The sequence below is a fragment of the Acomys russatus genome, chromosome 32, assembly GCF_903995435.1.
Source record: "Acomys russatus chromosome 32, mAcoRus1.1, whole genome shotgun sequence".
In the NCBI taxonomy this organism is placed as follows: Eukaryota; Metazoa; Chordata; class Mammalia; order Rodentia; family Muridae; genus Acomys; species Acomys russatus.
This window is the reverse complement of record NC_067168.1, coordinates 49,419,543-49,434,152: the sequence shown is the minus strand read 5'-3', so window position 1 is coordinate 49,434,152 and position 14,610 is coordinate 49,419,543. Positions and strand designations below refer to the sequence as shown.

Genomic DNA, 14,610 nt, shown 5'->3' with positions numbered 1-14,610 from the left:
ATCCCAGGGACTCGAACATCAACAGCTGTTTCTTCAGTAGTCCAACAGCTGCGAAGATGACATGTCATGCAGGGAGCAATTCCTTCTCTGAGGATCCTCTGGTATCGCTGCCTTCCCCTTGCTCAGGTTTTCTTTCACTTTCCTATCTTTGCTAAGTATAGCGTCTCTTACTAACCTCCAGAGAGAAAAGGTAGCTGTTGGGATAGTCTCTGGGCCTTCCTTATGTAAGGTCTTTTGCAAGTCTGACATTACCCGTTCCCTGTCAGAAAGATTTAGGCCCCCAGAGACTAAAAAGCATAGGTTTCTCTGTTCTACAGTTTGGATAAAATCTTTTGCCGTCTCATACTTAATCCTGGTGCCTTGTTCCATAAGTAGTTTCACTAGTTGCCCCATCAGAATAGTGGAAGAGCTAGCGGCACCCATCCCAATACACCCGTGTCTAACCTCCAACCTCCGAGAGGCACTGGCCAGCTTCCCCATGCGATCCGTCAGACTTTCCCTGCTTTCTGTAGCTCGGTAGGACCTCCACTTGCAGCGCCCGGCACTGCTTGTCTAGGCTACAGCAAGGGTCTGCGGATTAAAAAGACAATACAACAATGGGTCATTCGTGCTAAGAGAATGCCATTTATTGGGAGTAACAGAGCTTCTTATATAAGGGAGGAACCAGCAATTGAACAGCACTGTGGAAAGTCCCCAAGAGGGAGCAAACCAAGGGCCAAATAATGAGACTCAAAACAAGGAAAACGAAGGCAACCAGTGGAGCACAATGTTTCAACTGCAGAGAAAAGAAAGTAAAGTTTCAACTGCAGACAAAAACAAGTAAGGTCAGTACCAGCACAGCTGCAGTTCCTCACACAATGTATTCTTAATTTTGTATTTCTTGAATGACTAATAGTATTGAGTGCTATTCACATACATGTTGACTATTTGAATATGCAATTTTATGTAGAACCTAATCAAGACTTTTACTTATTAATAGATAACAGTTATTTGAAGATTTTCTTCCTGTCTTGTAGAAGTTTTAATGTAGTTTCTATATAAATTATTATCAGAAAAGTTATCTCTGACATGTTTCTGGCCATAGATACTCCTGCTCCCTTTTTTACCCACTCTCATCACATCTGGTATTGATTTGTTGTTTAGCTATTTGCTCCAAAATGAAACACTCTTTCCTTGAGGGACCCTCTTAAACTCAGAGAGTAAACAAAGCTTACAATCTCAGGAAGCTCCTGGAAGTGAAAAAAGTTCACGGGCCCTCCTGAGGCTGATGTTATGCAGTAACAGTTTCTGGGAAGAAAACATTATCTTACTGGCCAACCTGTTGGCTAATTGTGAAGAAAACTTAAGGAACAGTTTTTTGTGAGTCATCACCCGAGCTAAGAGTGGATTTTGATGATGCAGCTTCTTCTGAGGTATCCATGGCCCCATAAGTAACTCCAATAAACTCACCGGTCCTCTAAACTAGGGTGGAATAGAGTCAGAATCATTTCTTGGGTTCATCTTTAGTGCCCCATCTGGGTGAATAGATGTTTGTTCACATCGAAAGCCACAGGACATGATTCTATTTGAAAATACCTCTATAGTTAAGTTTCTGAACCCTACTCAAGTCACCTGCCATGTGTCTGTGCCTCAGGTTCAGCACATGCCCATGGCCAAACAGCTATGCATACAAAGGGTCTACTTTATCCTTTCTTTCTCAGGACAAGAAAGCTTTCATGCTCATTAGTTTTGTCAACTTAACACAAACATAGATATATTTGAGAGAATTGTAACTGAAAAAAAAAAATGCCTCCAAAAGATTGGCTTGTAGGCAAGTCTGTTGTGTATTGTCTTGATTATTGATTGATGTACAGGGCCCTGCTCACTGTGTGCAGTACCACCCCTGGGAAGGTTATCTTGGGTTCAATAAGAAATGTGATGATTAGGACATGGGGAAAAAGCTGGTAAGCAGCATTCTTTTCTGGCTTCTACTTCAGTTCACACCTTCCTTCCTTCCTTCCTTCCTTTCTCTCTCTCTCTCTCTCTCTCTCTCTCTCTCTCTCTCTCTCTCCCTCTCCCTCCCCTCTCTCTCTCTCCCTCCCTCTGTCCTTGTTTTTCTCCCTCTTCTTCCCCTTCTCCCTCACTCTTCTCTCTTCCTTTCTCTCTGTCTCATACACTCATGCAGATTCATGCTTGGGATTATAAAGAACACATAATAAAAGATTAGGGATGGGCCCAGATAGGAAGAAGTTTACATTGGGAAAGTTCACAATACACTGGGAAAGAAAGACATAGTACAGATGACATTATATAGTAAATATGGCATATTAGCTAGTACAAGGATCAGTGTAGAATCAAGAGTTTTAAAGCTTGGCATGCAGTACTGCTAAGTCTGTACATTCTTCTTGCTGTGTGTTGTTTATTGTATATACATGTAATAATATAAATGTATATGTAAAAAATAAAGAATGAAAAATTAAAAGACCACATATTTTTCTTGTAGAAAACTAGAGTTCTCTTCCCAGAACTCTCCTGTGTGTAACAATAGTCCAGAGAATCAAATGTCCTCTTCTTGCCTCTGTGGGCATTGCACTCATGTCCATAAACCCACACCCAAACACATAATTGAAAATAAAATATATACACATAATTGAAAATAAAAATAAAATTCTTTTTAAAGGGAGGTAGGGAAGGAAAGAAGAGTCCTAAAGCAAGGATGAAGAGCAGAAAGGCAGGGGCCTGGGTGTGGTGGCACACCCTTTAATCTCAGCACTCAGGAGGCAGAGACAGATAGATCTCTCTGAGTTCAAGGCAAACCTGATCTACAAAGTGAGTCTAGGCAGCCAGGGCTCTGCTACACAGAGAAATGCTATATCCAAAAAAGCAATCAATCAATCAATGTATTTTTTTTTTAAATAAGAGGAAGGCAAGCAGATCTAAACATCAGAAAAAGCTGGCACCCAGGAATACACATCCCTTTACAATCCCATGGCGCCTTTGTCTTTGTGCCTTGGTTAGCAAGCATTAAAGTCCCAGAATAATGACTTGGGAGATCTGAACATGTTTCAGTGCTGGGGACTCTGTCAGGAAGGAACTAGAGGGAGAAATAAAGCTTGAAACAAAGGCCAGAAAACAGAACAATAAAGCTCGGCTCCCTCTGTGACAAAACCTACAGAGGAAAAAAAGAGGACATGATGAGAACTGTAAAGCCCAGACAAGTATAGGTTGGGAATAAAATGTCTCAACTGAAGACATAAACAAATAGTTTGAATGTAGGGTCTTGAATTTGAGCCCAAGCAGGAGGTCAGAGAGGCAAGTTGATACCCCATTCCCTAAAGAAGCACTCGGCTGTAGTAAGCATACAAACAGGTGGTGTCAACATGCAAGAGAACCGAAAAACACATGCATTCACATAAAAGAAAAGTTCTGTCCAAACTAAGCAGCCAAAGATGTTCTTGTCATCAGATCCTTTACCCAGAAATAAACAAACAAATGCGAAAGTGTTCTCTGCATAGGCAGGGCCTGGAGGGATCCTGTAGGAGAGGGCTGTAAACAGCATAAGACTCTAGGAGGGACAAAAAAGAACTGAGAGATTGTGTGTGTGTGTGTGTGTGTGTGTGTGTGTGTGTGTGTGTGTGTGTGTGAGTTGTGGGTGTCCTGCTCTTTCACTCTCTGCCTTATTCTCTTGAGTCAAGCTCTCTCACCTAATCTGTATAAGACTGAGACCTCTAGAGAGATCTCTAGTCTATTCCCGGAGTCCCCACTAAAAGACGGAGTCCGTTGTCGATGCAAATGCATAGGAATAGGAATTTATTGAGCCATCGCAATGGGGTCTGTCCAGCTCTTTCAAGCTGCAGACCCCGAGAAGCAGAGGCACAGGCCTTTTATAGGTTTTAGACAAAGAAATACTTTTACGGTATGTGATTGGTTGGCATTTGGGCAGAAAAGCTGCAAGTAGGGAGTTACAAGTCTTGGCATTTGGTGGTTGGATAATGGGTGGGCGGGCAAGTTAACCTATGGAAAAGATTGGTTGAAGCAGTCACAGGGGGTGTTTAGGAACTTTTTTAGTTGGGGAGGGGTAGTGGAAATTTTAAACACAGCTGGTTGTCCTTGAGTCCAGCTGGACCCTGAGCACAGACTGAGACCTTGAGTCAAGTTGGACTCTTCAAGGCTTTTCCTGTCCCTGCCACACACATATAGTGATCTGATATCTGTCTGTCCTTGGTTTAAGCTGGACACTCTAGAAATTTACATGCTTTGGCCTTAATGGGGGTCTTTAAGGGAGGACTGAGAAGGCCGACTTTTACATTTTCCCACACTTTGGCCTTAATGGGGGTCATTAAGGGGGCTGGTTCCTTCACCTGGAGCTGGGCTAACAACCAGAGACCCTCATGTTGCAGAGGACCCAACTGTTGTTACTCGTTAAGCCATCTCCTCAGTCTCCCTGGTGTGCTCTTTGGCCAATATCAAGCTGTCAACATCACCAAAGATTGACAAGGGTACCTCAAGGTGTAGATGGTTTGGGTTTTATTTCAGCTACATGCTAAATGCTTTTATATGAGTTGTTTTCTTTAATTCTTTATTTTTGCTGTGTATGCACAAGATTTGCATGTGTTTGTGTACACCACAAGCCTGCAACAGTCCACAAAAGCTAGAGGAGAGCGTGGAACCCTACATTGTGAGGGCAGTTGTGAGCCACCACATGAGTGCCAGGACTCAATCCTGGGTCCTCTGCAAGAGCAGCAAGTGTTCTTAACTGCTGAGCCATATCTCCAACTTATGAGTTATTTTATTAACAGCCATGGATGAGAAAAATGAGGATCAGAAAAATATTAATCTTCTTAAAATAATATGAAAACTTACATGCTAACTGAAGTGACAATGGTTATGTTTTTCAAATGAAAAACTTTTCGCAATCAAAAGGGCCTTGCTGTCCACTGTTGCAAACTCCACGTGCCTGGAGAGCTGGCGTCTCACGGCTGCTTCCTCAGTAGAGCTGGAGTTCATGCAGAAAAACTAACTTTATACAGTTGTATGTATAATTGGGAAAGGAAGATAATTGGGACCCCTTACATTGGTTGTGAGAAGCCCCAAGAGTCCTTTGAGCACATTTTGAGAACTGAAGTTACACCTGGTTGCAAAGTCAAATAGTACAAAATAATGAATAAGTCTTTATCTCTCTTTCTCAGGTACTCAATCCCACTCACCAAAGACCAGAAGTTTTAGCAGTTCATTGAGTTTTCTTCCAATGATACCAGAGGTAGCTCAAAGCCGGAACCTGCTCATGAGCCCACTGAAGAGTTACATTGTATTTGTTCCGGCTTCTGGCCTTCAATCCTATTTTGAGTCTGGACATAAGGTTGTGTGGAGTGTTTCAAGTAAAATTAGCCAACACTAACCGTCCCCCTGCCCCGCCTCCAGCAAATATTCTTTCCTCATAACCTGTTATTTGTTAGAGAAATTCCTAGAAGCTGGGTAGTCGTGGTGTAAGCCTTTAATTCCAGCACAGGCAGAGGCACTCTGACCTCTGTGAGTTTGAAGCCAACCTGATCTATAACGTGAGTTCTAAAACAGCCAGGCCTGCTACACAGGGAAACCCTGTCTCAAAAAACAAATGGGGTGGGGGGGAGAGGGAGAGAGAGAGAGGGAGAGAGGGAAAGAGGGAGAGACGGAGAGGGAGAGAGAGAGAGAGAGGAAGAGGGAGAGAGGGAGGGAGGGAGGAAGGGAAAGAGAGAGAGAGAGAGGGAGAGAGAGAGAGAGAGAGAGAGAGGGAGAGAGGCCATTTCCTACGTGCGTGCACACACACACACACACACACCACTCAGGAGTCAGAACTGACAGCAGGACCTAGGAAGCCTTAGCATAGATCCTAGAAGTAGTTATCTATCTGGACAGCAGCATAGTGGGTCTCTCTGCCCTAGGATCCACACTTGGCTGTATCCGATTTCCTACTGAAGGTCTGTAGTCATCTCCTACCTGAGATTAAGCCCAACATGCCTTACTAGTGCATTTTTACAATGTGCCTTTTAACTCCAGACATGTCTCTTAGGTGTCTCTTGAACTCTGTGCAGACTTATATCTCACTAGACCACATAGCAATGTGTAAGCAGATCCCCAGGGTATCAGGTGAAAGTGCAAACTTCCATTCAGCAGCCTATGGGACAGTCGGTGTTTCTGATTGGCCCCCAGGTCTTGCCATCACTGGACTGCAAAGGTCTGACAAGGATTCTCAACGTCTAACATAAATATGGAGCACTCAGTGAGTTTATTAAGACAGCTCCTCCCCTGAGAGGGGTTGGACCCAGAAGCCTGTATGTTCAGCGACCTCCCAGGTGACAATGACACTGTTGCACCACAGTATCACCTGGAGTGACACTAGTTCCTGGCTTTGTCTGATTCATACTGCCTGGGTCTTAATGGAGGACGCAGGCACTTCAGAGGCATGACATGCTTGGTATAAGAGGAGCAGACACCAGATCCATCAGGACCCAGCTATATCACGAACAGCTTTCAGGTATGTGCACTAGACTATCTGACGTCTGACCTTGGGGTGCAAAGGACTTAACATTGCATCGCTCTCTTCTTTCTTGCCGGCCCCCCTCATGAGGCTCAGACTACAATGTGTTGCTGTTCTGGTAAGCAGGCTGAAGGTCAAACCTTTGCAGCTCCATGATTCTATTCTGTGGCCTTTGTCATCGGGAGCCCATTACACAAAGCATGTAGGGCATGGGAAAGGGAGGAAGCTGGGAGCCATCACTGTCCTCTTGTATTCATAAGCTCTCCGATCCTGGTCCCCTGTGTCTTATTTGTGCATCTGGCTGTGGCTGAAGGCTTGAGAGAAGGAACTACAGTAGAGGGGTGTCCAGGGGAGAGAGAGCCCTGTAACGAGCGAGCAGTACCTACTCATCTATGTTTTTGGTTAGGTAATTGTTGAGCTCAGGCTGTGCTCTGCCCAAAGTTACGCTGAGGGAGTGGAGGCTACACAGATCCTTGTCAGGCAAATGGGTAAGGGAAGGTCTCACAGAGAGATAATGAATATAGCAAGTTTCTGGCTTCTTCCTCACCCTTTTATTCAAATCTATTTCCTTCCCTTTGATTCTATGCATGATCCGAGAATATTTCACCCATTCAAGACCATTACCTAACTTTTTTTTGTCTTGTTAGTTTTTAAAAGGCTTATTACAGTGATCCTCAACCTTCTTAATGCTGAAACTCTTTATTACACACAGTTCCTTGTGTTGTAGTGATCCCCAACAGTAAAATCATTTTCACTGATACTTCATAACTGTAATTTTGCTACTGATATGAATCATAATGTAAATATGTAACATGTAGGCTGTCTGATATGCAACTCCTGTGAAAGAGAGGTCACAAAGCGGTGTGACCCACAGACTGAGAGCAGCTGCTCTAAAGGATTGTTCCTATGGATTTGCATACGTATACTTCTGTCCTACTTACATCCACCTGGAGATTCCTATCCAAGTGACTGTTGCCTCACAGTGTCTGTCCAGGCTTCCTTATGCCTTCCAACTGATAAGAGAAGCCATCTGGTTGCCCCAAGTGAAGCTTCTCTAAACAGAGCAAGGAAGAAAGTGTATAGGAGAAATCTGAGTCTCTGAACAAGCACCCTAGCTGCTCAGTTAACCAGCCTTATAGCCAAACCTCCAACCTGGGATTTTTAATCACTTAATGTGCCCATTGAACACATACCACGTAAGGTATAGCTATGAACAGAAGAAAGACCATTATAGTTTCCTCACAGCTTGTGTGCATTGGATAACTATAAACAAATAACTAAATTATGTTTTTGTATGCTAGGTAGTGATAAGTAAAGCAAGGAATGAGCCACGAATTTTATTTTACATAAGACAGTTAAAGACTACCTTACTGAGAAAATAGCATATACTTAGAAATGAAGGAAGTGAGAGCCCAGGCTCAAAGGCTGTGCCTGGAGCACACACGGCTTCAAGGTAGGACATTAAACAGGAACCAGCAGCAGAAACTCAGTTCCAGAAAGAACAGAAACAAAGGGAATAAACAAAAATAAAGACAACTCTTTCAAGTAATTACTGTAAAAGAAGAGTGAGCAAATGGAGTACGTAGAGATGAAAGCAGCATCAAGAGAGAATTTCTTCTTTTGATATTTATTTGCTTGTTTAAAACAGAAGTAATACATGTGTATATGCTCATAGAAATCATACATTAGGGCCATTGTAACAACTAATAAGAGAAAAAATGTTAGCTTGTGGTCGTGAATGGATGAGATAGTCTGGGATCTTGCACAAAATGAGAGGGAATTAGTTTGGGGTTTATAGAGTTGACTTATAAAACAGGGCTAAAGCAGAGTTGAACAGTAACAAGGAACAGGCAAGGAAGCGGAAAGTTTAGATCCTATTTTCTCAGTGAAATAGAAGACAAGGTTTTCAGAGGTGATGTTGGAGAATTAAGGGAAAGGCAGAAGTTTCTAAATAATGACCTGTGGATAGAAATGCAACTGATAGACCTTAATTACGGCTTTTAATATACTCTTTAAATATGGCTCATGATTTTTTTCGAGTCTATTAAACATCATGAGTGTTGGGAGTTGGATCTAATGAAGTCTGAGATTTTGCTCATTGGACATGAGGTGAAGCAGTTGAGATTGTATTTAAGAAATGGATTTTATTGTCTACTCATAGGTATTAGGATGATGGATGAGAAAGATATGGTGAGGTTGAAAGTTTGTGGAAAATTTGAATGTCAGTAGCATTCAGGTCCCACTAGTGCCAAAGGCCTTTTTCATCAAAGGTATTACAAAATATGGACAAGGAAGAAAGTGGTGGTCAGAGGCTAGGATTCTTGAAATACAGATTGTGAAATGCTGAAGATACTGGAAGTAGAAAGATCCAGGAACTGATTGTAACTAGAATTTTGGCTACTTTTTTGGGTTCTTTTTCCTACATCACTACACCACCTATACCCTTTTCAAATCCATCCCCAACACCAGGTAGGAAAGAAAGAAAGTTAGAGGGGGAAAGGAACACTGATATTATTAGACAACTTTCTGCTGATTAGGGGCACCAAGTTCCTTGAGGAAAATTCAATCTTGGTTGTCAGGATATCTCCAACCAGCAACTAGCAGTCTATCAATCAGCAAGAGCAAACAGCAAACAGCAGCAGGAACAGTATGACATCAGCAGTGGTGGCAGCAGCCGCCACAGCTACCTCTCTTGGGGCTCTGGCATTTATATAGCCTCTGAAGAGTCCCAAAAATTCCAAATGTAAACTATCTTCAGCTAGTAATATCATACCCCTGCTAAAGCATGAGGCAAATCATAGTTAGTTTCTATGGAAAATCTGAAGAAGCTCCATATCCCACACCTGGGATTAAAACAAAACATATTGCCATGACATTTCTGTGTCAAATGTCATGAGAAGTCAAAAATTCTCACTGCAGCTAATCATGAGGATGGTTGCATAAAGGGAGTTCAAGGAATTCCTTGGCTGGGGCCCTCAAATAAACTTCACCAGCGGGGTAGAAGTTAAAGAATGGTCTTAAAACTTCTCAACCTCTCACCTTTTTACACGGTGACTATTTAGCTCTTCCTTGAGTATAGCTTGACTTTGTATGAGACTGTAGGAGAAGTACTAGTCACATGTGGAATGCACCTTCAGAGACTCTTAACTAGCCTGAGGGCACCATGTAACAAGACCCTAGATGGGCTGATCAAGCATCCACAAAGAGTTAAGTTGAGGCATTTTATGTGTCAAAGAAGGGTAGTGGATAAGCCTACAACTTCAAGTACACATGTTCATGAATGGCTTTATCTGACCAGTCTGGACCAATCAGCCAGAATCGAGTCCCTATGGCCTTTGTCTCAGATCAGTAGGGTAAAGAAGAAGCCAGAAATTTGCCATACTTATTATCTATCTGTGAGCCATTTCTTTACCTGTTTGCCTGTCAAGGATTTGTCTAGCTTCAAGTCCATCAGAATAACTTAGGACAGAATACAGCCTCCCTACCTAACAAAGTAGGCTCTGCTCTTTACATGTTTCTCTCTTGTCTAATACACACCTTTCCACTATATAAATGTACCATATAAAAGAAGTGAGCATGTGCATATATGCATATAGGATAGGGCCTGTTATACCCTCTTAGTAAGAGAAAATTAACATTACCCAAGCTAAAATCCTAGGGACAGGGTTCTTCCTGACCCTGTCTGGATATGCTAGAAAAAGTACATGGGATTCTGGGACAAAAGCTCAGAAAATGTATATATTTGTGATACCCAAATATAGGCATGCCTTAGAAGTTTTTGGAGGCAGTGTTAGATTTTCAAAAAAGAGATGGAAGTTTTTGTAGACAGCATTTATTGCTCCTTAAGTTCCCATATTAGGATATGAAAGCCTGGGTTATTCAACAAGAGGGCCTGGATAGTGAGCTGCTAGAAAATGCACAAAAATGGCCTCTCCCTGGAATGGAGAGCCCTGATTGGTAATGTTTCTTGATTTCTGCGGTGGCCAGTTGCAAATCGTCCACAAACTGTGTGGAGATGGAACAAATGCACACAGCTGACTCTTTTGAGCCACAGTAAGTACCTGGCATCACGCTGGGCCTGAGTACCTCTTAGCATCTCTTCCCAGACACTCCACAAATGAACAGGCTATGGGACACTGCTACTGGAAGAGCTCAGGCTCTAGGATACACATGAGTACTGTGCAGGGCCCTGGAGCAGACTTCTACAAGAAGCTATTCACAGGCCTGGGAGAGTCGATGGCAACATGAGCCTTTGGTTTCTCCTCCAACCACAGGCAGGCTCATTTCTCCTTAGCAGCAGTGTGCCCTGGAACTGCTGCAAACTGACAACTTAGGGAGAGCAGATAGAGCTAAGGTCCCTCCTTAGGCAGGTGGCTGTTGAACATGGCATCTGATAGTGCTGAACCCAACCCACCTTCACCGTTGCTAGAGTGCCCAAGGATCTGGGCTCCTGAGGGCCACCTTTCCCCAGATGACATTGCATCCCAACTTTTGTTGACTCTGCCATAGAGCTGTCAGCCTATCTAGAAGTCTGACTGTCAAGCTGAGTGTCTGCCTCTTCAGCGCCAGCAGGAGCATCACATGATATGGATTGAGCTAAGCCAAACAACAACCAACCAACCTGGTACCTTGAGTCTCAACTTATAACATCATGGGTTGGCTTACTAGGAACTCACTGTTTCATCTATGTCAGAAAGGGATGGTTTCATCATTACACACCATTCATGGTCCTGTTTATTAAATGACATTTATAACCCCAGTGTCTTAGGCAATGATCATGAAAAGAAGGAGAGAGAGAAAGAGAGAGAGAGAGAGAGAGAGAGAGAGAGAGAGAGAGAGAGAGAGAGAGGAGAGAAAGCAGGAAGTGAAACTTTTTCAGGTGCTGACAAGGCCATTTCCCTCTCACTGAGAACTTTTACAGATTAAAATCCATGAAGTTGTTTCTTTGTCAAGATGGTCCCTCTTTCTAGAACCCTTATGGAAACTCCAGGAGCAGAGCCTGCACTTTGGTTAGAGCTGGGGAAGTCCATCAGCTGCAGGGCTGGGTTTGAGCATATCGGATCTCAACACCAAGTCTCATTATCACCGTTCCGTGTCCTGGGACACCGTTCCCAGCACTCTGCCCCTCTGAGTCATCACCTCTAAAATGAGAATAAAGTATAACCTCAAGAGGTTTTGAATACTAAGCCCAGTGTCCAAGCCCTTGGGCAGGGGGTCACTTAGTAATCCTTAGTTTGCACAGTAAGGTAAAGTCCCTTTTGTGTTTTCCTTACACACCTACAGGTTAAATCATTAAGTAACTTATTTACACACTTGGTTTTTTTCTGTGACTGTATTAGATTACCGGGTTATGGTGGGCAGAAGGGATGTGGCACCCCCCTTTTACCACTTCAACTTCAGGGTTTGGTAAACTCTAGGCACTAGTAAATAGTTCTGTTGGCTGAAGGAATGTAACCATCTCCTCATCTTTGCTTTCCAGAGTCCTGTGTGTTTAATAGTAAAGTAAGCATAGCGAGCATTGCTCTTGGCCTGCAGAAGAGTTTACAATGGAGGTGTCAGCTGGTACAGAGTCCCACTACAGCACAGTCGCCAGCAATGACTACATGCCTGGAATCTTATGTGTGAGCATGGATGTGCGGGCCTTTGGAATAACGGTGCTGACTCCCCTGTACTCCCTGGTGTTCATCGTTGGCGTGATAGGCAACATCCTGGTGGTTCTGGTGCTCATGCAGCACAGGAGGCTTCGGAGCATGACCAGCATCTACCTGTTCAACCTGGCCATCTCTGACCTGGTCTTCCTCTTCACATTACCTTTTTGGATTGACTATATCATAAAAGGAGACTGGATTTTTGGTGATGCCATGTGTAAGTTCCTCTCTGGATTTTACTACCTGGGCTTGTACAGTGGCATGCTTTTCATCACGCTGCTCACGATCGATAGGTACCTAGCCATTGTCCATGTTGTGTTTGCCTTGCGAGCCCGGACTGTCACTTTTGGCATCATCACCAGCATCGTCACCTGGGTCCTGGCCATCTTGGCTTCCATTCCTTGTCTGTATTTTTTCAAGGCCCAACTGGAGTTCACTTACCATACCTGCAGAGCGGTTCTGCCCAGAGAGAGCCTGAAATACTTTTTGCGGTCTCAGGCTCTAACAATGAACCTCCTTGGGCTCATTTTGCCTCTGTTGGCCATGATCATCTGCTACACGAGGATCATCAATGTTCTGCACAGAAGACCCAATAAGAAGAAGGCCAAAGCCATGCGTCTGATTTTCGTTATTACACTTCTCTTCTTCCTCCTCTGGACCCCATACTATCTGGCTGCATTTGTTTCTGCTTTTGAAGACTTCCTTTTCACCAGCAGCTGTGAGAGAAGCCAGCAGCTGGACCTGGCCTTGATGGTAACTGAGGCAATCGCCTACACCCACTGCTGTGTCAATCCAGTCATCTATGTCTTTGTGGGTGAGCGCTTCCGGAAGTACCTCAGGCAGCTGTTTCAGAGGCAGACAGCTATAACCCTGGCAAAATGGCTGCCCTTCCTTTCTGTAGACCGAACACAGAGGGCTAATGCCGTGTCTCCATCCACAGGGGATAATGAGCTCTCTGCTGGCCTCTAACTTGGATCTCTGGATGCCAACAAAGGCCAAGGAGAGAGTGAAAAGACAGTGTGCTTCTCCAAGACAGATACTGACTGAGGAGCCACTGTCTTGTAGATCAGAGGGACCTTGCAGGTAGCTTAGATAGAAGTCAACTCTTTAATGTTTGCCATGATCAATTTCCTGTCAGAAAGGAGATGTGTGAGCATATTTGGACATTCCAGAGACTGGGACAACAGTTCCAGGGAAGGGCTTATGAACAACAGGAGGTAGGGTTTGTGTCCACTAGCACTGGCAACAAAGTGAATGCCACTCCCAATGGTTATGGAGCCAGTTGAACCCACAACTACTTGTACTCTGGACCTGGAAGTCAATGGCAGATCAGAGATGCCTCCTCCACCATGTTCCACTGCGTGGCCTAGGCTTTTGGAAACCCTGGAACTCAAGGTCAAAGCGTTTGAGATCTATTGAGGCACTTCTTTGTCATTTGAACGGGGAAGTCTTTAGATGGAATTTTATATTTCCTAAAACCAAAGATTTCTGGCAAGTAAATAGGGAAGGATATTCACCTGTTTATATTCTTCTCCCTAAAGGGAACAGGTCTCTTGGTACATACCATAATATAATTAATATAATATAATAATACATATATTATATTATATTTATTATATTACATTAACCTCCATGTCACCTTCCTAATTCTGCAGGTTCTGGGTACTAATCTGGAGAAATACCTCCAAGTGATTTGTCTTTGCTTAGCAGCAGTGCTAATATGTGTGGTGTGAAAACTCTCTGGACTAAGTTTACCATGCTTGACCATGGAATTGGTTTACCTGGTAGTCCCATTCCATCTGCTTCTCCTGGGAGACCTCACTGGGTTTAACAACTCCATTTACTGATTTTTATCTCATGCTAGAAAAGAGATAGACTTTCTTTTTTTTTATGCTTTATTCATCATAAATTACTATCATTGTCATATCTACTTATTTCATTTGTTTTATGCTATGTTGAATAGAAATCCATAATTTTGATGTAATAAATTTCATTAATTTTTAAGTCTTGCTTCTGTTATTTAAATAGTATTTAAAGGCTTCCTGGGCTCATCCTATGTTTTCTTCCATTGTTGCAATATTTCACATCATTTTAAATCTTTAATCTGACATGTACCTATGACATGTCACTCAACTTCTCAGAGATTAATTATTCCAGCCTTTGAAGTGTAGATGACAGTGGCATTTGCCTGATGGGATTGTTATGAGGGACAACTGACAGTGCAGACAAAGTGCTGATGTGAGTGTCTGCCGCATAGTGTCATGTAAGTGACTGTATGGTTAAAATAGGTGTATTTAGTTATAATGTTTCTGTAAGTCATAGAATATGTGAAGATGAAGTTTAAAAAGCCAGAAAAGATGGTTCTAATAACTAAAGCTCCAGAAATACCAGACAGAAAAGAATTTTTATTTTTTCACAATTAGAAGGCAGTATCAGCAAGGGCATTAAGAAGCTTTTGTTTCTTTC

At 43.0% G+C, this 14,610-nt stretch overlaps 1 protein-coding gene across 1 annotated transcript; it reads left to right on the top strand.

The window, feature by feature from the left end:
* Positions 1-12,042: 12,042 nt before the first annotated feature.
* Positions 12,043-13,113, top strand: LOC127184177 (C-C chemokine receptor 1-like protein 1). Its single transcript, XM_051140421.1, has one exon. It carries the CDS (start codon positions 12,043-12,045, stop codon positions 13,111-13,113), a length of 1,071 nt encoding a protein of 356 aa, XP_050996378.1.
* The last annotated feature ends 1,497 nt before the right edge of the window (positions 13,114-14,610 follow it).

Excerpts from the sequence above, each read along its gene's own strand:
- LOC127184177 (XM_051140421.1), top strand. The coding sequence starts at position 12,043 with ATGGAGGTGTCAGCTGGTACAGAGTCCCACTACAGCACAGTCGCCAGC.